The sequence below is a fragment of the Mixophyes fleayi genome, chromosome 11 (assembly GCF_038048845.1).
Source record: "Mixophyes fleayi isolate aMixFle1 chromosome 11, aMixFle1.hap1, whole genome shotgun sequence".
Taxonomy (NCBI): Eukaryota; Metazoa; Chordata; class Amphibia; order Anura; family Limnodynastidae; genus Mixophyes; species Mixophyes fleayi.
The window spans coordinates 7,046,703-7,074,668 of record NC_134412.1 but is presented as its reverse complement, the minus strand read 5'-3'; the positions used below and the strand labels follow the sequence as shown (position 1 = coordinate 7,074,668).

Here is a 27,966-nt window from a genome sequence, read left to right as displayed (position 1 = left end):
CTGTTTTTTTTTTTTTTAACATTGGGTGTTCGTCGACAATCAGGGCCAGCCTAACATAGGGGTGAATTGGGGGGGGAGGGGGGCAGCGGATCAGGGGTGTCAGTGGGGGAGCATCGCTGTGGCTGGTCCTTGCAGCTTGTGGCCGCGGAACTTATCTTAAACCTGGCGCCATCCTCGTCTTATCCAATAATAAACAGAGGCATTCATCTCTCGGTGGAGGGGCGTAGTGTGGCCACTCTCCGGATCCCCCGTGCGGTGAGCTGTCAGTGTCTCTGTCTGCAATCATGTTGGTGGTGGGAATTGGTCTGCGCTTCCAGAGTTGCTACGTCGTGGTAGCCAGAGCCGGAGGATCGAGACTGTGGCGAATGTGTACAGCGACCGCAGCAGCCTGTGAGTATACCCGGCGCCGCCATGTTGCCTGCTATTAGCCGTGGTGCACATGTTGCTCGTTGTCCGCTGCCATTATTACTGACACAGGTAAGAGATAGCTGATCCAGGGTGATGTCTCTAAATGACCCCTTATCATAAGCTGCTGCCCATAAGGTGTCTGTGTTCTTGTGAGACTGACATGCTTTTCTTTCAGAATGTATAGAATCAAATCTACTCTTTCAAAGAGAGATCTCTGCTAGAATTCGCTTGATGGCATGTATCTTGTAATTATTTATTGTAGGCAGTGATCGCATTTCAGTATTGAGCACCCTGTTTGCTGTATTTGTGTCTCTCTCTCCCTCTTCTGTATTCCATTGTGGTTCACCTTTGTGTTCTTTAGACTCAGTTTGCTCCCAGTGGCACACTATTTGGTGAATGCAGATTACCCAGCATTTCAGATGAGGTTTAATGAACCCGATGGAGGAAGTGCTGAAAATATACATGATGGTTCAGTATGAAAACTGGACTGAAGTAAATGCAGTTTATTTTGTTGTCTTGTGTCATGTTCCATCCAGTGATCACTCTGCTTGTGTACTGTTGGCACAATGTTAACCTGCAGTGCCAGTTAAGATGCATTTGCCAATTAGTGAATGTAGCTCAGACAGAACTGAGCAGAGAAGCAGGGATAGCATTCATATGGGCCTCTACCAATCCGCTTACTGTTGAAAAATGTTCCTCTGCTGTGCATGCACATTCGTCACACCAACTAAACAGCTTTTAACTGTTCCACAGGTAACTAGTGGAAGGAGATGTTGACCAAAACGATCAGTCTTTTTTTTTTCTTTTCTTTTTTTTCGGTTTACAAAATAAATGCAAATGATTTGCTATGTAGCAGGTGTCAGTGTTATGGCAATGTAATGGGGGTGAGGACAGGGGAGCTTATGACAATGTAGTGTGTGTTAATGTAGTGTGTGTGGGGGGCTTGTCACTGTAATGGGGATGAGGGCAGTGGGGCTTATGTCAGTGTAGTGTGTGTTAATGTAGTGTGTGTGGGCACCACGGGCGGATCTAGAAATTTTTTCTACCCCGGGCGATATAGGGGGGGGCGATTTAAGCCCCGTCCCCTTTCTAACTTCTAAGGCTGCCGGCGGCTGCACAGTATGTGCAGGTCCATTAGGCAGTGATAATGTGCTGTCCCGCTGCTCTGATTGTGTTTAAAACACAATCAGAGCAGCCGGGCAGCACATTATCACTGCCTAACGGACCTGCACAGTGTGCAGCCGCCGGCAGCAAGCCCCTGCCTGGATCCGCCACAGGTGGGCAATGGGGCTTATGTCAGTATAGTGTGTGTGGGCAGGGGGGCTGATGTCACTGTAACGGGGGTGAGGACAGGGGTCATATGGCAATTATACGGGGGTGAGGGCAGGGGGGCTTAGTGCAATGAAATGGGGGTGAGGGCAGGGGGGCTTAGGGCAATGAAATGTGGGTGTGAGGTAGGTGGTGACTAATGGGTGATGGTGGGGCAATTTAGTTTTATAGTGGGGCCTATTAATTTAAGATGAGGCGGCAGGACTTTAATTGAATGTGAGGCTGAGATTTGGGCGGAGGGCTATTTATTAAATGTGAATTTGAATAATTTAATGACAAGGGATGGTTTTGGGAAATGGTTATATTTATTAAACTTAAATCCTATTTATTTCTGGGCCTGTTTGGAGGTAGGGAAATAGGTTAATTTATTAAATGGGAATACTATTAATTTAATGATGGGGTTGGTTGGAGGGAAATATCTCTATTTATTAAATGTGAATACTATTATTTTAATGGGGCTGGAGGGAGGGCTAATTATTAAACGTGTGTGCGATTGATTTAACGCCAGGGCTCGTTGTTTTCTTAATTTCGTGTACCCATTTTTTTTCCAGATAGGACTCACAGCATTCCAGGATCCAGACGAGCAGCAACTGAGCTTTCACAGGTAGAGAAAGCGACAAGAACAGGACACACATACTCAGGTACATACAGTGGGTGCACAGACACAGTGAGCGCAGACACAGTGGGTACACACACATAATGGGCCTCGCCTACTATTTATTTGGCCCCGCCCACATGAGGCCACTTTCAGACTCTTTTCCAGGGCCACTTTAAGTTCCCAATCCGCCCCTGACGCAGAATATTTATTATTGTCATATATTTCCAGTAATACTGCACTATGAGGTGCCCCTCTCTCCACTTTTATACTATAGGACACCTGGTCGCAATCATTTTTTTGACAAAGTGCCAATAAAATAATTGAAGGTCACAAGGTTTCTACTGTGTGAAGATGTTTCTAGTACCGTAGCCTAGCAATGCAGAGAATACAATTACGTCTGCAAATCACTGCTTGCCAAAAAGATACATTTTGCTCTACGTTGCCAGTACTAAAATACATAAAGACCTAGTACTAATTTATTGACACAGCATAAAGCTCTGCTCAATAACAGAACAGCAGACCTCCATCAACTCAGGGGTGACAGGGGGTCTTGGAGCAATAGAAAGGGATTAATCTCATTACCGTGCATGGGTGACATTGCTCCACCCCGACTGCTCCTCTGGTTATGCCCCGCCCCAAGGAATGGTCAGGCAAATTGGTTGTCTGGAGGCAAATACAGAAGAACTTTTGGGAAGACGCTGCTCTTTCCTCCACAGTTGCCTTGATATATAGACCCCCCCCAATGACCAATGACTTTTAATAGCGGTCATACTTTTTATGGAAAAAGCTGAAATTTGTTCCAATTTTCAGATGTTAAGTTTGTTTAACTCTTTCCTAACCAGAAGTGGTGACGCATTAGTCTATTGCTACAAAATGCGCTTTTCCTGAACAACCCCGTTGCGGAATGTCAGATAGTCGCGGATGGGTGAACCTGAAAGCGCACAAACAACGCACAACAGTCTGATACTTAGTAACACGCTCTGGAATACATTTGGTCATAGTCTTCCGAGATTCCAGCTTTTCTTTTATCTTTTTTTTGGGTGTAGAGTAAGAGTATAAAAATTGATGTAAAAAAAAAGCATTCTGTCCATCGAGCACACAGGTCTGCCATTAAGTGTTTGGGCATGCTGCTCTTGTAGTACTACAGGTGCCAGCATTCACATAACTGTCATGGCATACTGACACATGGGGAACCAAAAGCGCCAGCAAGCCCTGGCCTCCAGGGCCCTCTGAGACCTGTACCAAACCAGGGAAAATGGAAATAAAACACACACACAAGTTTAAAAATAAATGTATTTGGGAAAAAACAAACATATAAGACAATGTTGTACTAGCGGATAACAGCTACCATTGAGCTGTAAGTGGCAATAAACAGTCTATATATATATATATATATAATTTAGTTTTTTAATCCAAACCTGCACTAAATGATCGTTTTAAGCTATTACAGAACTAGATTACACCTTAAAGACCGAAACAATCTTTGTGCTTTCATGTTGTGTTGGCTTCGCTGAGAAAAATCTTTTATTACTAAGCTCCCTGTGAGTTCCTTCAAAAACTGTGTGCAAGTGTACCTAGAAGAATTGATGCATTGATGCTCTTGTGAAGGCAAAGGGCGGTCACACCAAATACTGAGTTGATTTAAGTTTCTCTTCTATTCATTCACTTTGCATTTTGTTAATTGATAAAAAAAAAAAAACTATTAAAACTTTTGTTTTTGAAAGCATTCTTACGTTGTAGCATTTTTTCCACACCTTCCTAAAAGCCTTGCACAGTACTGTATATACACTTTACAAATGTCTTAATATATTCTATATGAAAATATTTATATCACCTTGTCCCGCCCCCCCCCAACCTCTTTAGAAAATATTATTATAACGTGTTGCAGAATAAAATCTCAATCTGTGCATATTTTGTGAGAAATAAGATCACTCCTCCCCACCCCAAACACCGCCACCTTGCTCTGCAAACCTGGACGCTTTGGCAGAAATGTGGGCGCCCTTGAGCAATTTGGCAGTGGCAGTCAAATAAAATATTTATCTGGTTTAAAATTTTTGATTAAGTTTTGAATACAGAAAATTCACAACACTGCCATTTGAAAGTAGGGTCTCAGGAAGGGAGATTGGGGGCTGATTGAGGGATTATGGGTTGAAAAGAGATGAGTTGATAGTTGAGGATGCAAGGGACTACACCCATTCGCCACAAGGGGGCAGTGGCTGCTGCACTCCCTTTGTCATGAAACCAGTCCCATAAGTTATTGCCATCCTACATAAAGATGGTTGATTTGAGCACTCTTGGAGGTCATAAAGAGAACATACACAGAGACAAAAAGAATGGCCGTGTCAGATTAGCTCACGAATAGATGAGTGAGATCCTGTTGTCTCAATAGGTATTAGCTAGACTTCCCCAGAGGCGCGTGGAAGGTATTCATCAGAGAATCCCGCAACGGAATTTGGGCTTCAGTGGCTTCCACCCTGCAGGTCGCGGCCCTCTAGGGAAGTTCCCAGTGAGACCGATAGAGAATGACTTAATAACAGAAGAAATCCAATTCGGACATCAAATGGTGATAATAACGATTGCCACATTATTGTAAAATATAATACAAAGTTCATTGAAGGTTGAGTAAACTGCAGATGATGATCACGATAATATACAGAGAATAGGAACCATCAATGAAATTCATTAATGCAAACTGAAGGCCAATAGCAAATCACCACTATACCACTGAGGAGTGGAACATAATACAAAGTTTAATGAAGTACTGGAGATGACAGCTCAATGAATCCAAATATGCATCAGCGATGAGTAACAGCTCACTATAAAGATGTAAACGAGCCAGCATAGACAATGATGTTGATAGAGTAGATAGCAACGATGGACAACAGCTCACCACAGAATTATGGAACAAGGCAGCAATAGTCAGTAATGCAGGCTAAATAGGTAGCAGGTGTTGATCACAGTGATTACCACAAGCAGTGGAACTGGTGCACAGAAAACAGCAAAGTCCAGAAACATACAGCAAGGATGAGCCACAGCTTACCACCAGGACGTGGAACGAAAGAGCAGCAATCAGTGGTGCAAACAAAATGAATAGCGGGCGTTGATCATAACGATTACCACAATAGTGGAACAGATGTACAGCAATTAGCAAAGTCCAGATACAAAGCAGCGATGAGGCACAACTTACCACGGAGGTGTGGAACACAGCAGCAGTAGACAGTGGTGCAAGCCAAGTAGGCAATAGATGTTGATCCGTGCGATTACACGGGAATGGAGACCACGTCAGTAGTAGTCAGGGGTGCTGGCCAGATAGACAGTAGAAGTTGATCACAGAGATTACCACAAGTAGCGGAACAGGTACGTTGAGATCAGCAGAGTCCAGACACAGCAGCAGTGAGGTACAACTTACCACGGAGATGTGGAACACGGCAGTAGTAGTCAGTAGTGCAGGCCGAGTAGGCAGTGGATGTTGATCACAGCAATTACCACAGGTAAGCGAAACCGATGTGTAGAGATCAGCATAGTCCAGGCACCAGCAGCGTTGAAGCACAGGGATGTGGAACACGACAGCGATAGTCAGTGGTGCAGACCAAGTAGGCAGCAGGTGTTGATCACAGCGATTACCCAAGGTAAGCGGAATAGGTGCACAGAGATCAGCAGAGTCCAGACACACAGCAGCGATGGAGCACAGATACCACGGGATATGGATCACAGAGCAGGCATAAAACCAGGTCAGGTATGACTTGAAGAACCAACAAGGAAAAGGTGAAAGCATGGGCCTTATAAAGGGAGGCTGACCAAAGGCAGAACTGACTAACACACAGGTGAAATAATCACAGGTGAAAATGTGGCTGACAACCTGTACTAAGAAGAGAGATTTAACGTGATAGTCAGTGTTAAAGACTCAGGTGGAGATACCCGGGAAGCGGAGTCTGACAGTACCCGCCTCTTTAAAGGTGGTCAACGAACACCTAGGAACAGACTTCCTGGGAAATTTGGTATAAAATTCCTACAATAGAAGAGGTGCAATGACATCAGATGCTCGTACCCAAGATCTCTCCTCGAGATCAACCTTTCCAATCAACTAGGTACTCCACTACCCCTATACAATACTTGGAATCCAATAACTGTAATGGGAGAAGAAAACCGATTAATGACTAAAGGTTTTAAAAGAGAGATGTGGGGGTAAATGTATCAAGCTGAGAGTTTTCTGGTGAGTTTGAAGAACCAATCAGTTTCTAGCTATCATTTATTTAGTACATTCTACAAAATGATAGCTAGAATCTGATTGGTTGCTATAGGCAACATCTCCACTTTTCAAACCCGCCGGAAAACTCTCAGCTTGATACATTTACCCCGTGGAAGGTGTTGGTAATCTGAAGAGTTGAAGGAAGCTGAAATTTAAAACACACTGACGAAATAACTCGAGAGATCCTATAGGGACCAATAAAACGAGGAGCAAACTCCATACAGGGTACCTTGAGGCGAATATTCTTAGTCAACAGCCAGACTTTGTCACTAACCTTCAAAAGAGGCACAGTTCTACGTTTCCTATCAGCAAAAATTTTATACAGAGAGGACTTGTGTTGGGCACAAACTGCACAAGTAGCTACAAATTCCTCAACTTTAGACTGAAATTTGGGCAACCAATATTGCCGGGAAATTAATTCAAAGGTTTTCCAAGCTCCAAGATGTTCAGCAAAACATGAGGCATGAAACCAAATCAGTAGTTTCTTCCGTAAATTGAGAGGAACAAAAATTTTCCCTGGAGGGGGAATAGGATTCTCAGAAAGATTGATAGTATTAACACACTTTGGATTCAACTGCAGAGCAGTACCAGACACAATGTACCCTAGGAAGGGCAGCTCAGGAACAGAGACAGCAGCTGAAGACTCGGAACCAGACAGCACAGTGGCAGGAAACTCAGGACCGGACACAGTGGCGGTAGACTCTGAGCTGAAGGCAGAGGATGGCACCTTGGAGCTGGAGACCGAGGAGGGCACGTCAGAGCTGGAGGCAGAAGCTGGGACCTCGGAGCAGGAGGCAGAGGCTAGCGCCTCCAAACAGGCGGCTGGAGCTGCCGCCTCAGGACAGGCGGCTGAAGCTAGCGCCTCAGGACAGGCGGCTGAAGCTGGCGGGTTTGAATCTGGTGAAGCAAGAAGAGTCCTTAAAAGCTTGATTTGAGTAAGACATCTACCTGAAGAAGCTTTACCCCATGCTGTAATCTGAGAAGAAGGCCAATCCAAATGCGGTGAGTGGAGGCGAAGCCATGGTAGACCTAGAATAAGCGGACTCGTGGTAAGAGGAAGAACAAGGAAAGAAATTTCCTCCCGATACTTGGAAACAGAGTGGGCTAGTACGGTGCTGATTAAGACCATTAGTGAGGTGAGCTCCATCAATACCAGTAATCGTGATAGACTTCTCCAGAGGCACTGTAGGAAGAGCCAACTGCTTAACATGATGTAGATAGATAAAAATTTCCCGCAGCTCCTGAATCCAACAAAGCAGTAGCATTACCCGGGAAGCGGAGTGTGACAGGCCGTCTACTGAACGCAGGGCTCAACATGCAGCATTTGGACAATCTTTATTAAAAATCAGCAGTCTTATAATAAACATATTGTTATAAATTCATGTTTTATAAATATATCCATTAGAAAAATAGAAGATTAAAATTAAAAATTAAAAAAAACCACCAGTATGGCCAAAGAACATAATTGTGGCACACCGAATGCTTAGGATCCATTTCCTTACTGGGAATGGGAGTATAATATGATACGATTTATATTCATGATGAACCAAAATTTCTGAATCATGCTGAACCATTTTGCTTTTCTCTAATCATCTGTTGCACCCTAGAAATTAGGTGGGGGGACCCCTCTTATTTACCCAAGTCCAGGCACTTAACTATATCCTTATAACAAGTCAGTCCCTGCATTTGGGGCAGAATTGTTCCCTCCACCCACTACAAAAATCCCAACAACCTCTGTGTTATGAAGAGCACTGTTCATAAAATATTGGGGGACAGAGAGAGACAGAGAGAAACGCATCCTAACTGCTACATGAGTGCGACAGGACATAAATTGGGGGTGGGGGTAAAAATGAATTTTCCCTTTAAGAGGTAAATCAGACTAACTTCTACTTTGTACTTTTGATTTGCAAGGAAAATCCACTCAATGATCATAAAACATACAATGTGCAACTAAGAGCCTTCCAAATGTCTGTTGACTTTGTTTTGCATTTCAGATGTCAAGCCGGCATTTTCGCGTTCGGTATTGTTCCCATTTTCTTCAGCATCATCGTGCATCCCGATGGCTGATACGTTTTACAGAGGCCCCTGTTTTTTCTGCAAGATATAGAAATATATATATTACAGTTCTGTTGGTGCGGCATTCACTGATCAGCACAGATCAAAGACATATTTCCTCTAGATGCTTGCATGTAACTACAATAGGAAAGTAACGTTAGTAAATATGTATAATACATAGGATGTTGCACCCCACCTGTTCTAAAATATAATAGTATTAACAGTGGAGTAACCATATAAAGTATGACTTCTAATGCCCGCATATTTCACTGTAGTGGGTGAATTATTAGAAAATTAGTGGTCTCTGACAAAGAAATGAAATCATTTTTATTTATATTACTATTGTGTTACCATGTTTTGACGTCCTTACATTTTTTGGCTTAAGCATATATTTGTACTTTCTTTTAGCATATTTTTTTATTTAACTATTTTTTACCATACAATCATTTATAACATGTCAAAACACAATACTACATTCATATTTGTACCAAAAACATACATAAATATAGATAATTAGTGATTTTATTTTTTATTTTTTTTATGGGGTTTTTTTCAATATTTTTTCACAAGAAAATCAACTTTTACAAGTTAGACATTTAGTGATAAAAATGGAATTGAATTGCGGGTAACGTTAACCCACTCGAGAATGATAAAAAAAACCAGCGTTAAAATGACTTAACACTCTGAAAAAAAAACAACTCGCTGACAATTGAAAACCCCCCTGAGAGTGAAATATACTTCCTTTCTCATTCTCTGGCTTGGATACGGTACGTCCTAAGATGTACAGCATATTGAAATAAACATTAAACTGTAAAATATATAGATATTTTAAGTCACAGAGGAGGTCAGTGACCCTATGAGGAAGTGGACATTATGGTAGTCAGAGAAGTCTGAGGTGACTTATAATATCCTTATGACTTACAATATGAAGTATTCCTTCTAATATACACAGTTCAGTTCACAATATAAATGAATAGATTTAAATATACATAATTAGAGACATGGCTAATTGAAAGGTGTCACAATCATGTGGGGGTACTACAGGGAAATTCGGTTAATCCTCCACCATTTCCTGTCCATAAGTTACACAAATAGGTGGCTCTTCATACACTTTTTCAAGAAATATCTGCGTCATTCCCATTAAAATAGATTATTTTGGGTTATTAATATATTTGCTCTTTCCCTGTGAGAGAGTTTTGGTGACAGTTTGTTGAATTTCATTTAAACAAAAACAGATCTAAAAAGCCCCATAGAAATGACCCATCTGTACGCGATGAACCACCAAAGCGAAACAATTCTAATGCTTAAATCTCCGCTTCCCCAACAGCCAATCAGTGGCAGCCAGTTTGGGAAAACACTGCTTATTGGCTAGCGGTCCAGGAACTCCCAGCATTAAACATTTAATATAGTCGGTGATAGTGTGTGTGGGTAGATAGTTTTTATGGAGATTTTTTCAGGATTATTTTTGTGTACAAAATATCAGAATGAACATGATAGGGGCAATCCCACTAAAAACACTAAGGGACAAATTCCGAGAGTGAAATATACAAAATTTCACTGTGAAATGCACAATGAAGCAACCAATAGCCCACTTTTGGACCGCACAGACCCCATCCTACCTTGGCATTTGCCAACAAGTAAGAGGGTGGGCAAGAGGACAGAAACGGATGTTACGCCAATAAACTCAATTGCAGACAATTCATGTCCGCACGCAACTGCCACGTACAACTGCCTACAACTTGAGAGGCGGATGGGGGAGAGAGGGGTCGGACTAACGTAGGCGGTTCCAATGCAGTTTGCGGCCTATTGAGGTCCTGTGTTTGTCGTTCGTGCGCCTGTTTTCAGCCGTAACTTTTACACCCACTATACGTCAGGTGTAAATGCCGACTGATAGTCATGACCGACGGTCATGTATTAAGACGCACACATATGCATGTCGCTAGCTATCACACAACAACTATATGCAACGTAGACAGGCTATTAAACTGCATCGCATTTACGGTATGCACTAAAAGCATCGTTTATGTAAATAACAAAAATGTGTATTTGAAAATAAATTTGTTAAATATTTATATAAATGATTATACTGTTAACAGTGGTTATTTTAATTTCTGATACAATAAAAGTTTTTTGTGCTGTGTTGTAACCTTTTATTGTACTTACCGTATTTCCCCATGTATAAGACGCATCTTTTCCCCCCAAATTTTGGGTCTAAAAAAAAGGTGCGTCTTATACACTGCAAGCGCTACTTATCTCAATGAAGAAGTCGGCACCTGGTGTGAGAGAGGAGTCCCCGCTAATCGGAACAGCATGTCCCCGCTGGCTGTGTTGAACAGCGTGTCCCCGCTGGCTGAATGGAACAGCGTGTCCCCGCTGATTGGCAAAAGGACCTTAAGGTACTTCTGGCGCCTCCCACAGTCTCGTAGCTGTCATTCTTTATGTACCTTAATACATCTTTTTTTTAATTTTGGGCCCCAAAATTAAGGTGCGTCTTATACATGGGTGCGTCTTATACTTGGGAAAATACGGTATATAGGTGTGTATACTGCAGTCTGTTATGTGCGTCTACATTCGACAAGTACTGTTTAGGCATAACGTAGATTCAAATCTAAATGTATCGCGAAGATATGTCAGGATTTGAGTATGGGTGGAACTGCGCACGAACTTTCGTGCAAAACTGCGTACAGACATGAATCAGGCCCATGGTGTTTACGGAGAACGGACTTCAAACAGTGGAAGTCAGAACGCAGCATTGAAATGGGTATCGAAAGCAGCCGCCATCTTTCTGTTTAATTCAAGTCACTTCTGTCCGTCTCTCTGGTACTAGATCTGTGTCAGACATCATTCATCCGTTACAAAATATACACAAGGGGTGTTTTATAGTTATCCAAAACCATCCAGGTCACATAATTACAATTTCAGGACTCAGTTGCTTGAAGTGAAACACTCTACATTACTGTAACAAGAACATATTAACGTACCTTAGACAAATGTACCATAGGAACCAAATGAAAAAGCAGCAGCAGATTACACATAATGGGATGAAAATTATAACGTGACTCCTTTCATCTTCTTGTCCTACAACCAGTGAATTATTGGCAGGATTTGGACCCATGGTAGTAGTCACAATCGCTTTATAGTAATTCCATATCGCTTTCACTACATCTATAGACTGGTACTCTGAAACAAGAATCAGGTTCTACTTATAAAGAGATGAAGATTAGAAAACATAAAATACAAATAAAACACAAGTTATTTTTATTAAAGAGCAACTAATATCATTTGCAAATATATATAAAAAATATATATGTAAAAACATCGCAGGAGCTATGTTATTGGAGGCCGAGTGTTATGTTTTAAGTTTAGACATACTTACCTACTTTCTCATCGCTCTTTCTGGGAAAGGGGCATGACTGAAGTGCGGGAGGGGGCAGGGCGCAGCCAAACGCGTCATTTTGGCCCCGCATCCCGCGCCAAAATGATGCAATTCACCGCGAATCGCGTCATTTCGGGGTGCCAGCAGCGGGTAGCGGGAGATTTGCCAGCTCTCCCGGGAGTCCATGAGACTGACCCGAATTTCGGGAGTCTACTGGACATTCCGGGAGAGTTGGCAAGTATGAGTTTAGAGGAGGCTTTTCTACCATCTGGGGAGTTTAACGCATTGGTTTGTATATACCCTCCTGAAACTTTTACTAGATACACTTCTCTATATTTCTGGTTTCCTTTTGTGCCTTTTAGCAAGGTTTTTATATAAGATTTGTTAATTTTCCCCAGATACAACACAAAAGTTGTTCTCTGGATAGAATTGCAAACACCACTCTGTATTATCATATAGATACCTGGCTAAAAAGCACAGAAGAGAGTCTGAGATATAAAGCAATAGATTGAGTAAAAGTTGAGTGAAAGTCATCGGAAGATGGAAAACCCCCTTAAACAGACCGGCGCCTGGAGACCCGACAGCATTTTCCCTGGTTTTTTTTTGTTTACTTTTTTATTTATGTATTTTTCTTGCTTCGCGTTTTCCATCAGATTTAAGTTACAATGGACAGCACATCGAATAACATCGAGAATACTGCTGAAAAACTGCAACAGCAAAAGAGAAAAAACCAACAACAACAACAAATAATAATAAAAAACTAAAAATAATATTAAAAAACAATAATGTAAAAGTGTGTACTGCAGCATAGACTGTGTTGGCACTAGAGATGGTCACTGACCCCCGTGTTTTGGTTTTGTATTCGGTTTTGGATCTGGATTAGCTTTGTGTTTTGGTTTTGGTTTAGCAAAACCGCCCTTGCGTGTTTTGGTTTTGGTTTTGTTTTGCTATTCTTGAAAAAAATAAAAAAAATTTGGTCTAAAATAACCTAATTTAGTGCTCCACCAGTTTCTTAGATAAGTGGGGTAATTCTATAGCTAGTAAATTATGAACAAAAACAGTTTAATCCCTGGTAGGCCATCCTTAATTCGAACACTTGTCTGCAAATTATACAGACAAACCTGGTTGTCTACCTCCTCCATCTTTGATTATTGGCAATGTAGCCATCGTCTTTGGGTGTATATTACACCCTCCACTTGTAGTTGAATATTAAAAAAGCAGCCTGCACAGACTGTGGAACTAGAAAGTAAAATTAAATAGACCACGGTAGTTTGGTGGCTATCTATGCCCCCCCCCCCCCCCCCGGCCCTCCACTTGTAGTTCAATGTTCAATATAAAAAAAGCAGCCTGCACAGACTGTGGAACTAGAAAGAAAATTAAATGGACCACGGTAGTTTGGTGGCTATCTATGCCCCCCCCCGCCCTCCACTTGTAGTTCACTATAAAAAAAAGCAGCCTGCACAGACTGTGGAACTAGAAAGTAAAATTAAATGGACCACGGTAGTTTGGTGGCTATCTATGCCCCTCCCCCCCCCCGCCCTCCACTTGTAGTTCAATATAAAAAAAGCAGCCTGAACAGACTGTGGAACTAGAAAGTAAAATTAAATGTACCACAGTAGTTTGGTGGCTATCTATGCCCCCCCCTGCCCTCCACTTTTAGTTCAATATAAAAAAAGCAGCCTGCACAGACTGTGGAACTAGAAAGTAAAATTAAATGGACCACGGTAGTTTGGTGGCTATCTATGCCCCCCCCCCCGCCCTCCACTTGTAGTTGAATATTAAAAAAGCAGCCTGCACAGACTGTGGAACTAGAAAGTAAAATTAAATAGACCACGGTAGTTTGGTGGCTATCTATGCCCCCCCCCCCCGGCCCTCCACTTGTAGTTCAATGTTCAATATAAAAAAAGCAGCCTGCACAGACTGTGGAACTAGAAAGAAAATTAAATGGACCACGGTAGTTTGGTGGCTATCTATGCCCCCCCCCCCCCCCGCCCTCCACTTGTAGTTCACTATAAAAAAAAGCAGCCTGCACAGACTGTGGAACTAGAAAGTAAAATTAAATGGACCACGGCAGTTTGGTGGCTATCTATGCCCCTCCCCCCCCGCCCTCCACTTGTAGTTCAATATAAAAAAAGCAGCCTGTACAGACTGTGGAACTAGAAAGTAAAATTAAATGTACCACAGTAGTTTGGTGGCTATCTATGCCCCCCCCCCCGCCCTCCACTTTTAGTTCAATATAAAAAAAGCAGCCTGCACAGACTGTGGAACTAGAAAGTAAAATTAAATGGACCACGGTAGTTTGGTGGCTATCTATAACCCCCCCCCCCGCCCTCCACTTGTAGTTGAATATAAAAAGGAGGCTGCACAGACTGTGGAACTAGAAATTCGAATATACAAAGAAATGGACAAAGGCAGTTTGGTATCTGTCTGCATCAGATCCCCTCTCCACTAGGAGTAAAATAGAAAACTATTCAGCCGTTATATATTATCTAGAATATAAATAGAAATTGAGGAAGGCAATTTGGTATCTGTCTGCATCATAATCATCAACATCCTCATTAGCGCCCTCGTCACCTCCACAAATCTCCCCCTCATCCTCTTCTATTTCCAAAGTGGCATTTGTGTATCACCGGCTACACTCGGGCTGTTCAGGTACACATCAGCAGAACTGCTGAAAGGGCCCTTCTTTATGGGTAAACTAACAGAATGCTCACGATTAGACAACTCACTGTTGGATGGACTCTCCACAGGGATTGGTGTCATTTGTGAATCAGAGCAAACATTATCCTCTAATGCCTTACTGTTATCTTGCAGCTCGGCTTTGATGTGTAACAGTAGTTGTGCACCAATTGTAGGCTCGGTAACTTTTTGGGATCTGCCACTAATAGCCAAAGGTGAAGGCCTCATTCTCCCTTTGCTACTGCGTGTGTAGAATGGCATGTTGGCAATTTTTTTTTTTATTGGCACTTAATTTTTGCTCAGTAACACTTCTTTTTCGCTTCAACACAGTAAATTTTTTGGGGGTTTTTGTTTTTTGGACTGATTTCGAAACACTGTGTAGTTTGACATCACCTTGCCCAGATGACGTACTGGGAACACTAACATCGGGATTGGTGACAGAACCTGGTTGCTCATTCTGATCATATGTGGACTGCTTTGAATCCATTCTGAGTGCAAAGCACTTGTAGTGGTAAAAATTATTTGGTAAGATACTGCTGACAGATATGACTTTTGACAGCCAGAAATATTTATGCACAATTATGAGGGAGATCCAAAAAGCACTGGGGAGTGCCAAATATTAAAAAAAAAAAAAAAAAAACCTCTATCCTCCTCTCTTTTCTAGCGATTTTTGTTACAGCAATTGGAATAAGAATATTGGATTCTCTGTCCCTGCTCTTATCAGCCTGTGACTACACCCTGCTCTCTCCTTCTGTCAAATGGTGATGGATTGCTGTGGAGCCGTGTATTTATAATCTTGAAGTATCGCGAGAACCGAGCCCCGAGATGCGACAACGTCACAATGACGTTCGGCCTCGATTTGGAGCGGGCGGCAGAGTAAGATACCCAAAGTTCGGGTGGGTTCGGTTCTCGGGGAACCGGACCCGCCCATCTCTAGTTGGCACATTGTTTTTTTTGTGTGTTTTCTATGTTTCAAAAGCACCCAGGATGCACTGCTCTCGTGTGCCAGGTCAGAGGGTTGCAAAAGGAAAACTTATGCACCCAGTGGAACAATTGTTGGCTCTGAGTTTGAGAATAGAGGGAGAAAGAGAGTAATTATAGAACACCCCCCAGAGGACACTTCTACACATATGAACAGCAAGGACATCTGTGATCAATAATCTCTATTTTCATGGAAACCACCCGCACACGGCAATACACCATGTCACTGAACAGTAGACTAAGTCAATATAGATTTTTTTTCTACGTATGTAGAGCATGAAAAATAATGCTTGCATAACATTTCGTTATTCCAACCCACAGCCGTATACATGACAGAACGATTTCATACCTATCCTCGACGGATCCATGTTCAGTCTTGGTCCGTACTTCATACTGAATGCTTCTGTATCCAGGTCAGGCGTAAACAGGTGTAAAATGTAATTGTTTGTCAAAACCGCAAACGAATCGCCATCTGTACAATCAGTCATTTGTGCGGGGCATAGTGGTTTAAAGAAACATATCTCCTTCAAGCCCTTTCTTATAGATAGAGGACAGTTCGTTAAGTCTGTTATGGATTCAAAAGCCACCCGTTTCCATTTAGCAGAGGTTGGAAAGGCTAAAAGATACAAAAAAGAAAGAAAGTGTCCGTTAATCAATTAAACTCTTAGCCCCCATATGCTGTCATATGTAATTTCTCAAGTGAATGTAATATAATTTGAATCAAACAGTTTTTATTTTAAGGCTTTGTTCTATATTGTCCTTGTGTATTTTGCTCATATGAAATTAGAGACATTTATTAAGAAAAATAATTCCATTTTATAACAAGACAATTGTCATCTTACCTGATGATTCAGTAATGATCATCAAAAGAGCCAATAATTGGACACAGAATTTCTTTGACCCTAAAAAAAAAGTAAGACAACAGAAAATTTGTCTTTAGAGAAACCTATGGGCTGTAATGTGGTAGATTACATAGACATATAGAGAACAGAGCTATTGTAAAGTCCATTGTAAATAAAAAGTAACATAAAATTAAAGGCTTCATTAACTGCAATATGGAGTTTATCATGTACCATGTGGTCGCCAATTACAATATGTGGGTAGAACTAAGAGACAATTAAAAAAATAGATTTATTGAACACAAAAGAAACATCTGATCGATCATATTTAAATGTGCATTGTACATATCATATAAAACTAACAGAGAGGTGAGGATCGGTGTAGACACCTATGCAGACAAGAAGTCTTTTGGGTTCATGATATTTAAATGGAGTAACCTGAGAAAATTAAAAAATAAAAAAAGATTTATTAGTTTGGGAAATAATGATAAAGAAAATAATATTTTGCAGAGGAGTCTCGACCATGCGGAAAGCTTTCCTCCTCTACAAATTGATCCATTGGCAAACCTATGACCCTTGCAAAAATCTGCACTGCTTGTCTATATCACCGCTTGGTGATCAATTGTCGCAAACAAATTTGTCTCCAATGTAGAAGCCACAGTGGGTGACATATTTACATAGGTCTCAGTGCATTTTCATCTCCAGAAAAATGGCTGCCACTCGTATAGCTCAGTCAGTAGCAGACGGTAAGACAAAAGTTTATTCACCTGATCCAGACGTTTATTTAGGAACTTCCTCTCAGTAGAACGAACAAACCAGGAGTTCTACTATTTATTTCTTCAGGCAGCGCCAAGTTGTTTAGGGCCTATTTAATAATTAACAGGTTTTTGCCCCGTTAATTATAATGTGTCATTGCAACGATGACAGATGACTTTTCGGCTCCATTTATTAAACAATCATCCCGGGGTCAGATAGGAGGATGTCCCTGCAATGACTTTCCTTACTTGTCAACTCCGCGTTCTGGACTTATTTAATACAATAGCAAACAGCAACCAAACAGGTTGCTTTCATTTTCTAAACCATGCTCTGCAAATTGCATAAAACCATAAAAGCCTCTTCACAAAGTGTTTTAGGCTCTGCGGCGTGCCATAATTATATGTTCACATTATTCCTCCCGGCAGAACATTTCCTTCACCACGAGGCTCAGTTCCAGCTGTTTACTGGAGTAAAACATGGGATGAACGGATAACTTGCTTTATTTTTTAATAGTGTAACAGGAGGATAGATTAAATTTTGCACAAAATTCTGCAAAGTACCTCCATGGTGTAGGCAGAAACAAAAGCAAATATTGTAGTACCTGTATGGGCTCTGTAGATCCAGGATTGGGGGGGCTCCCTCTCCCCTCTTAGCTAGAATATTAATATTATGACTTAGATGGCGTTATTGTGACCCTATTAAGCTTAATATAGATTAGCCATCAGGGAGGGGATTAAATGAAATATTGTTACAGTATATCAATTACCTGGAAATCATAATAAATCTAACCAGAAAATATTATTTGTATATACTATAGAAAAACAATTTCCCTCCTCTTTGGTATAACAGTAATCTAACTAGTAAAGTCTCTGATATGCGGAACAGTACTTAATACCAAGAGTATCTCACGGACTGAGGGTTACTTCAGAAACAATATTGAAAGTTACAATTAAGTTATATATGTAGCAATATAGTATTGGATCATTGGAAGCCCAGAGGAATTTTTGGAGGAGTTAAATAAACAGCCAAAATATTCTTTCCCCCCTTGGTGACATTATAGGGTGATTCGGTCTAATATTGATCCTATTGGAAATACCAAAATATATTTACTAATCCTTTTGTTGTCTTTATTTCTCTCTTTTTTTATTTAGCTTAGTATATCTTTCAGTAATAATATGACATATTTTTATTTAAATAAAATAAAGTATATGATTTCTCATTTAACTTTGCCAATAAACACATAACAAGAAGACTGCTATACTCTTTTCTTTTTCTCAATGACATTAGCGCCCACTAAGAGATTGGACTAAAGTTATTGATATGAACATGTTATAAATTAATTACTGGTGTGGATGGTCCATCTGATGCTAAATATTTGGAGGCCAGTTTCAGCGAACCACCGATACACCACATATCCGGTAGTTAGAGGGAAGAAGGGATGTTGGTTAAAAATGACATTTTAACTGAAGTAACTCTTTAAGCAATATAATTATCATCAAGCCATTTGTGTTTTCGATGTCCCTGTTATGTCACTCTTAAGTCCAAAGCTGATAAATTGGCTTGCAGTCCCCTAGGTAACAGAACTGTGAATCTAAAACAGGTTGCGGCCTTTTTGAAGGTCATGCGGGTGCCGACGTATCAGGTTGCCCATCAATGCTCTAAACCATATGATCTAATATAACACTATCTTTTAATTTAATGCCATCTATATATGCAGATTTGGCATTCATTTTTCTAATTGTATCAATCTATGCTATGTGAAATTAGCTCAACCAGGCCTTGATTCTAATATACATTATTTTAAAGATGATATTAGTCATTAATATTGATGTCATTTTTTCCTTGTATGTTTTTTTTAAATGCTATTTGGTAACAAGTTAGCTCACTGTTTGTCAACTACCCCACATAGATTAGAAGTCTAAATCATTGCTGTTTTTTTTATTTTTTTTATTTTAATTGTTACCTTTGAGATAGCAGTTACCCTAAGAAGCGGTGATATATATCGCTAGTCATTATATCTGTCCAATTGTTTACTGGTATTAATGGATTGTGTGTATATACCAGTGAGCATTGTACATATCAGTGTTTTTGTGTGTGTCCTATAATGTCTATAATATTGAAAATCCATCGCTTTTTTAGAGGTGACCTTATCCCCAATAACACTATTCACACTAATGCACTCTCACAACTGTCCCAATCTCCACTCTGAGCCATACTCGCTCCTCTTGTTTCAGCTGTGCCCTCCTCCACTTAGAATGTAAGCTCTCTAATGAGCAGGGTCCTCCATACCCTTTGTTTTCATGTCTGCATTTATTTTGTATACCTTGTATGTCCCTGTTTTATGTATGTACTGTTTTCCCTATTGTACGGAGCTGCGGAGCACTGTGGTGTCTTACAAATCTACGATGATAATAATGTCATACAGTCTCGTTTAATAGCTAGTAAAGTGTAATGTAGAGGAAATAAAGAAAGAGTATATTTAAGAGCTTTTAATAGACTCTTTGAATCAATTATTTCTATTGAGCTCTTTTCAAATAAAATGACAACAAAACAATTTACCCCCCCGTAGAATAATCCACTTCAATAAAACAGTTTCGATATTAAATTAGAACTTGTAACATTTGTAGTAACCGTCACACACAGTATCAATGATATACAATAACGACCAACAGAATGAGGTAATATTTTATCTACAAATAACAGGAGTGTAATAGACAAACCATACGTACAAAAAAAGAACAGAATATTATATTAATATTAATTAGACACAAATTATAGAGCCATACACACTTGATATCACCATATTAACAGAGATAAAAGTGACTCTAGTATACTTACACTTAGTGCTGTTGACAGTCAGATTATTCAGAAAAAAATTCCATATCTCCTTTACAATATTATAATCTGAGAAAGGAGAAAATTCATATTATGAACTTGGTTAGAGTTTTGTAATTAATTGTACGGCAGCTTAGAATGTATCAATGTCGAAGATGTTTCTAAACTGTATCCATTAGCTGTATCCAGTGAATCACATACTCCCGCTGTGTCTGATCATACACCAATACATCACGCAGACGAGTGTTGTACTGACGTCTTCATTTTCCTATGAGATCATCGCTGTATTTTATTCTTCCCAATGTAAAGGAGACGTCTGGTTGCCTGTTTTTTTTTAACCTATTCCAAAATAAATTACTTCTACAAGAGGCCTTCAACAAAACTACACCAACATACATCTCCTCACTCAAAATATCTCCCAACTTGACACCTCCGTTCTGCACAAGATCTGCGTCTCTCATTAGCTGCTCAAGTTCCCCTTCCGAAGGGAGGGAAAAATCTAAAAACTTGAGTGGCTGGAATTTCCTTGGTTTCAGACTATAGAGACATCATTCCTAAAAGCTTGTACATGACACTACAATAGTGCAAACAATCGTCCTCAATAAAATGAAGTAGGAATGACATAATTCAACTCCAAAAAATGACTCTCAGGCTCCCACCTGAAGTTACACAATGTAGTTGGTTCTCTCAAGGATAGCGAACAACTGTAGCCTAATGTTCTAGCAATCATACGACAATGGGATGACTTGGAAATACACTCATAAGTGTTTTATCAATGACCGAATCTCTAGAAGGATTTCCAAGATACGGGGCAGTTATGTGTCGGTGTCAGAGCAACTAATATAGTGAAGAACCTTCATCAACCAGAGGACCACGATGGCTAAGAATAGGCCGTGGAACAAATAAGGATTCTACTTCCATAATCTACCCTTAGAGGTGGACAAAAAGTGCAGTACACGTAAAGAATAGTGAATTTACATAAACGTAAACGTTCTGCCCAATAAATATTGCACATTGTGTAATAATACTTCCATCAATCCTCTAGAAAATCAATTCATCCAACCAAATATGTTCGTGAGAAGGTGAAAGTTCTAATTTTTTATTTTTAAACATCAATATGTAACGTCAACCCAAGTGAAGTCTCACGGACATGTGAAAGGTGAAACAAGAAAAATAATACAGTGTAATACTTTCAATAAAACTAAAAGGGAGAATAGGATGGTATTTTCATAAAAATAAAAAGTGAAGAGGGAATGTGATGATCAATAGGTGTTATCTGTTCACCAACACACCCCTTTGTCAATGCACTTACTTAAAATGAATTAAGGAAGACCGTCAACCACCGACGGTGACATAGATTTTTCTTGAAATCCCCCCTTCCCCCTTGTGAATCTGGTTACTTCATTTTAGGGTATTTAAAGACATTTAAATACAAGCTGTCAATCATCAATGGATGTAACATAGTAACATAGTTGATGAGGTTGAAAAAAGACACCAGTCCATCAAGTTCAACCTATTTTGGATCTCCTGCGATCCTGCACTTATATTTGAAATTAATCCAGAGTGAGCAACCGCCCATCTGTTTCAATTTTGAAAATCCCCCCAGACTCAATATTGCAAACCAATTTTACCCTATATCCACTACTATCCTTTATTTTAAATTAACGGTCGTATCCCTGGATACACCTTTCCGCTAAAAATTTGTCTAACCCTTTCTTAAACATATCTATTGAATCTGCCATCACAACCTTCCCTGGCAATGAATTCCATATCTTGACTGCCCTTACTGTAAAGAACCCCTTCCTATGCTGGTTGTGAAATTTCCTCTCCTCTAACCTTAGGGGATGACCACATGTCCTGTGTATGGTCCTTGGGGTAAAAAGTTCCCATGAAAGCTCTCTGTATTGACCCCTAATGTATTTGTACATAGTAATCATATCTCCCCTTAGGCGCCTCTTTTCTAAAGTAAACATGCCTAAACTGGCTAACCTTTCCTCATAACTTAATGACTCCATGCCCTTTATCAATTTTGTCGCCCTTCTCTGAACCCTTTCTAGTTCCAAATTATCTTTTTTATAGAGTGGTGCCCAGAACTGTACTGCATATTCAAGATGAGGTCTTACCAATGATTTATACAGTGGCAAAATTACACTGTCTTCCCTTGCATCTATGCCCCTTTTTATGCATGCCAATACTTTGTTTGCCCTTGCAGCTGCTGCTTGACATTGAGCACTATTGCTAAGTCTACTGTCTACGAGCACTCCCAAATCCTTTTCCATTATAGATTCTCCCAAATTAATTCCATTTAATTTATAGATTGCGTTCTTGTTTTTGATCCCTGAATGCATAACCTTACATTTATCTGTGTTAAACCTCATATTCCATTTAGCCGCCCAATCCTCCAGTTTATTTAAGTCCCTCTGTAGAGAAGCTACATCTTGCTCTGATTTTATTACCTTACAGAGTTTAGTGTCATCTGCAAAAATAGAAACTTTACTCTCTAAACCATCACCAAGGTCATTAATAAATATATTAAAAAGGAGTGGTCCCAGCACGGAACCTTGAGGTACTCCACTTAAGACCTTTGACCAATTAGAAATCTCTGGTCAGTGCTTAAATATCCTCATATGCATTCATGCCAAAGAAAAAAAGGGAGCACACAGTGCCTTACCCCTTGTATATTATTCAATATAAGACAATTAAAAAGTGTAATATAAACAGATATGCTTTCAGTTTATAACCTTGGGCAGTAATCTGGTGTCTAGTTACTCTCACCAAGTCGCTATTCACTGGCTCACCTGGTTCATTGCCTTCATCCTTGTCGGATGTCAAGTCCTCCACAACCTTGTCCTCAGGCTCAAAATCACTGGACTCCCCTTCAAGACCACCTGACGAAACATATAGTGAACCTTTCAATTCATTTATAAGATGTTTGCTTAGCAACATGGAAATACACAGCAAGACGATGGTGCGAAAAACCTCTCACTTTGGAGTGTGATAGAAAATGGAATATTTATAACAATGCAAAATGCAATGAAAGCACTTGGAAACTTAATTCAGGGACGGCTAGCACGGACAATGTTTTAGGATGGGCCGTTCATTTGACTTATCTGCCTATGTTTTGTAAGTTGCAAGAGCAGTTATGAGATAAGTTATAAAAAAGACTGGATAGGAACACAGCTAGCAATAACACCGGGCAACATTTCACCGGCTACTGTAGGGCACGAGTGTACCAAATAAACTACTCAACTGACTTGAGATAAACCATAATACAAAATAACTATTTAAATATATAGATAAGTGGTAGGAGTTAATTTAAGCATATAGTCACATGAAAGGTGCTCTTTAAACGTTTAACGGCGCCACTAGAAAATCACTCACCATGGGAAGTCTGGTTTCTCTTCTGTCTTGGACGCTTTGACGGAGACAAAGGCGTTGCGTTCTTAATCAATTCTGTGCTACCACCGTCGTTGAGTTTACTTTCTATCATGAACTGATCGGTGGCCTCTGACTTACTCAACACCCCCGTACCTTTGGTCTTACTCTTGGCTTTATACTTTGATAAGCCGACGCTGGGTTTGGTGATGCTCTTTGTAATTGGATTTTTGTTCTTATACAGTTTCTTTGAAGTGTTGGGGGAACAAGCTTTTGCTTCTTCTAAAACATCAGTAGTATCATCTTTTTCCTCTATAAGTATATTGTTATCTTCAACCATGTCCAACGTTAAACCATCATTGTAATCAGTGTCGGTTACCGGTAAATCCTCATTTTCGTGTTGATTCAATTTTGGGCCACTGCTGCCATTTTCAGCCATAGACTCACCCAACGGTAAGGCAGTGCTTCTGTCATCCGGTGCTCCCACTTCTATATCAACGTCTGTATCTTCATTCTCACCAGCTTCTACAGGGTTACCGACTATCATGATTTCATCTTCTTGGTCGGTAATTGTTATGTCTTTATCTTCTACTTCACTCGTTCCGATCTTGATGCTCTTAGCAATTTCATCATCGACCTCACCTACTTCCGGACAAATGTCCAAAGTGATGTCCCGATCATCATGTTCTCCAGCTAGCAAAGTGAGGTTCTCCTGCTCGGGTTCTCCTACGTTGGTGTTGGAACTCATCACATTGACTGTATCTTTCATCATTCTCTCTCTGGCTACACGGTTATCAACTGCTGGAGCTTCTGACCACAACAAATATTGTTGTCTTGAAGTTCTTCTTGGCTTTCACCGGTAATCTTATTATGCCTTAAGTGATATAAGATATTAAACACTACTTATTAACAGTTAGAGTTACACTTTATATCATATATTAGCTTAAAGCCTAATAAACAAAAAGAGACCAGGCAAGAGAAATAGTAACAAGTAATCAGTTTTGGTCTAAAGTATTTTCAAATACACAATCATAAAATATTTTTTTTAAAAATGTAAATGAACTAAATAAAGCCTGTTTGGCAAGATATGTTGAGTTGGGTAAATTAATTTGACAGAATCCTTAATTCGCACAAATTTATGCAATTTGCTGACTAATTTGTGAATGGGTCTAGATTTGCACCAAATTTGCTTAATAATTTATGTCCACTGAAGAATCAGGGCCAATCACAGTGCATAGAATGCAAGAAGCCAATTATCAATCATCAATTAATGTCACAGATGTCCTTGCAAAAGTCCCTTACAGAACCTGTGCCACTCATTCTTCCTTGATTGTTCTAGGGGAAAACATGTGTGAATGGTACTTGTTAGCGTAACATAAGCTGTACCATTGGCTTGACTATTCATCACTTCTATGTATGCTGTATTTAGTAATTAGCTGTATGAACAGTTCAGTAGCATTGTCTAATCTGTTTAATTTTTTTATAGAACATCCTCCTATGTTGACTCATAATCAATTGGAGACTAACAGATCTGTGTTGGGTGTTTCCCCATTGTACAAAGTGCCCATATATCAGTGGTAAGATACCCCATGCAATGCAATGGCTTGTAATAACAGTGATAGTAATAACAGAGCAGCAGTGAAGAAAGTATGGTGAGACAGTAGTACTGTGCATTTTCTTGTACAGTGTACGAGAAAAGAAGCAATGCTAGTGTAAGTGGTGGTGAAGTAAAGAAGAGAAGTGCATCTTCACCCAACTTATTTACAATAAAAAAATGTAATGGATAGCAAACTTCTGTCAACCATCATCATCATCACCATTTATTTATATAGCGCCACTGATTCCGTAGCGCTGTACAGTCCCTGCCCCATTGGGGCGTACAGTCTAAATTCCCTAACACACACACATAGACAAACAGAGTGAGAGACTAGGAGTGCGGGAGAAAACCGGAGCACCCGGAGGAAACCCACACAAACACAGGGAGAACATAAAAACTCCTCACAGATAAGGCCATGGTCGGGAATCGAACTCATGACCCCAGCACTGTGAGGCAGAAGTGCTAACCACTAAGCCACCGTGCTAAGTCATTGTGCCAATGACGAGCAATACAAAGCAATCTGTATTTGCAGATCCTAGTGATACAGGATTAGCTGTCTATGTAGCGCTGTGGTCTGATATTTCATCAATTCAACAATTGCCATATACATGAGGTATGCAATCTAACCAGTATACTAAGAAACATCTTTGACAGACATATCTTCCCACTATTAAATCACTGAATGTAAATGTATTACCACTAGTTGGTATAGTGGCTTTAGGTAATAGGTTCCACAATCTAAGATGACTAATATAACTGGAGTATAATAAGTTTCGTCCAGTTCAATTGGTTCACACCACTAATCAGTACTGAGACAGTGAATGGTGAAACAGTGTAATTCATAAACTCATGTTATGACCACACTTTAGTTAAAAATTGAATCAGCTTTCGGTCCCACTAACAAACCACTGCTGACTAATGTTTGTAATTGTAACAGTTTCATTCATAAAGTTATCAATGAAATAGCGCTATCAGTGTAAAGCAGTCACTCACTTATGTATGCCGATAGTGAGAGATGTGGCACCAATTAGAGATTAGTAAAACACTGTATCTGCTCCCGATTGTAAGCTTGCGAGCAGGGTTCTCTTACCTCTCTGTCTATGTATTACCCAGTATTGTCTTATTAATAATGTTTGTTCCCAATTGTAAAGCGCTACGGAATTTGCTGGCGCTGTATAAATAAATGTTGATGATAATAGCTGCAAAAATAGATCCTATTTCAGGTGGCCTCCAGCGGGAGGTATTATTGAATGTTGAGGCTCCTTATGATAAAAGGATTTCCATGCACCCTCCTTCTGGGATAGGGTTGCTGGTCTCCTCTCCTCCCTTCTGAAATGCCCTGTTTGAAAGGATCCGTGGTTCTTACATTGTTATAGCTTGATTTAGTTCCCTCGTATCATTTTTTACATGTTTTACTACAAATAGCCCTCTTACTGTGAAATGCGACACTGGTAGGTCTCTTTATTACCACTATTTCCTTAATGCTTGTTGTCACTTGTGTTTGTGTAATAAAACTTTCGAGTTAACAAAAAAAAAAATGGATTTCCATGCAAGAGGCTAATTAAAACAAACAGTCCCACAAATACATTATAAAAATATATTTGAGCTATATTTTCTCGACAATATTATTTGAAAGACCACTCAACGCGTTTCACCATGTCCCTGTTGGTTTCCTCACAAGTACATGGAAACCATGGTTAATGGACACGTTTCTAAATACACAATAACCAATAGGAATACACTATTATTAAGTGACGTTTAAGTAACCCTTATTGTGCCTTTGCCATTTCAATAAGCTCAGCGGGTCAGTAGCACAAACAAGTTACAATCTTTTATAGTATTCAAAATTTCAGAATATTTAATTATGTATACATAGCATAAAATATATATTCTACCCCAATAAAGTGAAACCATAAATACACACATTCATTGGCCAAAAAGCTATCATCATTTATTTATATAGCACCACCAATTCCGTAGCGATGTACAGAGAATATTCCACACATAACAGACAAGGCAGTAAAACCCTTCATCTGTGTGGACCCTCTGGTCACGTGCCCAAACCCAGAACTAGCAGGGGCAAAGGAAACTGCAAGTGAGGAAATGCATTACGCATTTCGCAGGATGACACACACATGGTGATGGGGAGGGTTACATAAGTATTGATAATGGGAGCTAAGATTTGATAATTTATGAGAATGAAATCCAGATTGTAGATGACATTGTGGGTGATGAAGAATTATAAGTCAACCCTAGTAGAAATGATCAGGAAAAGACATAATGATTTAATGGAAACCTGCTGGATCCACACTACAAGTATAGAATACTTGAATATTTTTTTTAGCAGAACCAACAAACAAATAAACATGGAATAAAGAAACGCGTCAACGTGTTCTCAACAACCTCATGGTCATGAACGTATAGTAAAGGTGAAACCAAAAGCAAATCAGGTTTGCTGGAAATGGAAAAGTTGTTTTTTTGTAAAACAGAATAAAGTGACTTCTATCTCTGCAATTTATCATCACAAAAATGGCGGAAGCAGAGATAAATTGCCCCTCAGAACTTGCCTGAGATCCCCTCATATACTGGTGTAATAAGCTTCACCAGTGACCAGAATTATCCAAATTCTCTCAAGTAACTTATTAATGTCTATGCAGGCGTGACATCAATGACTCTTACAATATCAATAAGGGTTTTATACTCAGAGTCTGGTTATAATCATAATAATAAATCATCAGGTATTGTTTATTTCTTAGTAATAATACTTGCAATTGACTTGCAGCCGTCGTTTTTTCTTCTCTGTCTCTCTTACTTTCACTTCCTGGTCACCTGTCTGCTAATAATCTTAAAGATACACTACCATACATTACTACTTATCTATCACAAACT

General features: G+C 39.9%; 1 protein-coding gene across 1 annotated transcript in view; it reads right to left on the bottom strand.

Moving 5' to 3' along the window:
* Positions 1-7,831: 7,831 nt before the first annotated feature.
* Positions 7,832-27,966, bottom strand: part of LOC142106730 (uncharacterized) — a 34,805-nt gene continuing 14,670 nt past the window's right edge. Inside the window, exons 2-8 of the mRNA XM_075189724.1 lie at positions 23,487-24,354; positions 22,904-22,993; positions 20,109-20,174; positions 16,518-16,577; positions 16,025-16,291; positions 11,621-11,819; positions 7,832-8,678 (exon numbers count right to left, since the gene is read on the bottom strand). Of these exons, the coding sequence (XP_075045825.1) occupies positions 8,582-8,678; positions 11,621-11,819; positions 16,025-16,291; positions 16,518-16,577; positions 20,109-20,174; positions 22,904-22,993; positions 23,487-24,252 (1,545 nt within the window). The 5' untranslated portion in view covers positions 24,253-24,354 and the 3' untranslated portion in view covers positions 7,832-8,581. The remainder of the gene's footprint in view (positions 8,679-11,620; positions 11,820-16,024; positions 16,292-16,517; positions 16,578-20,108; positions 20,175-22,903; positions 22,994-23,486; positions 24,355-27,966) is intronic.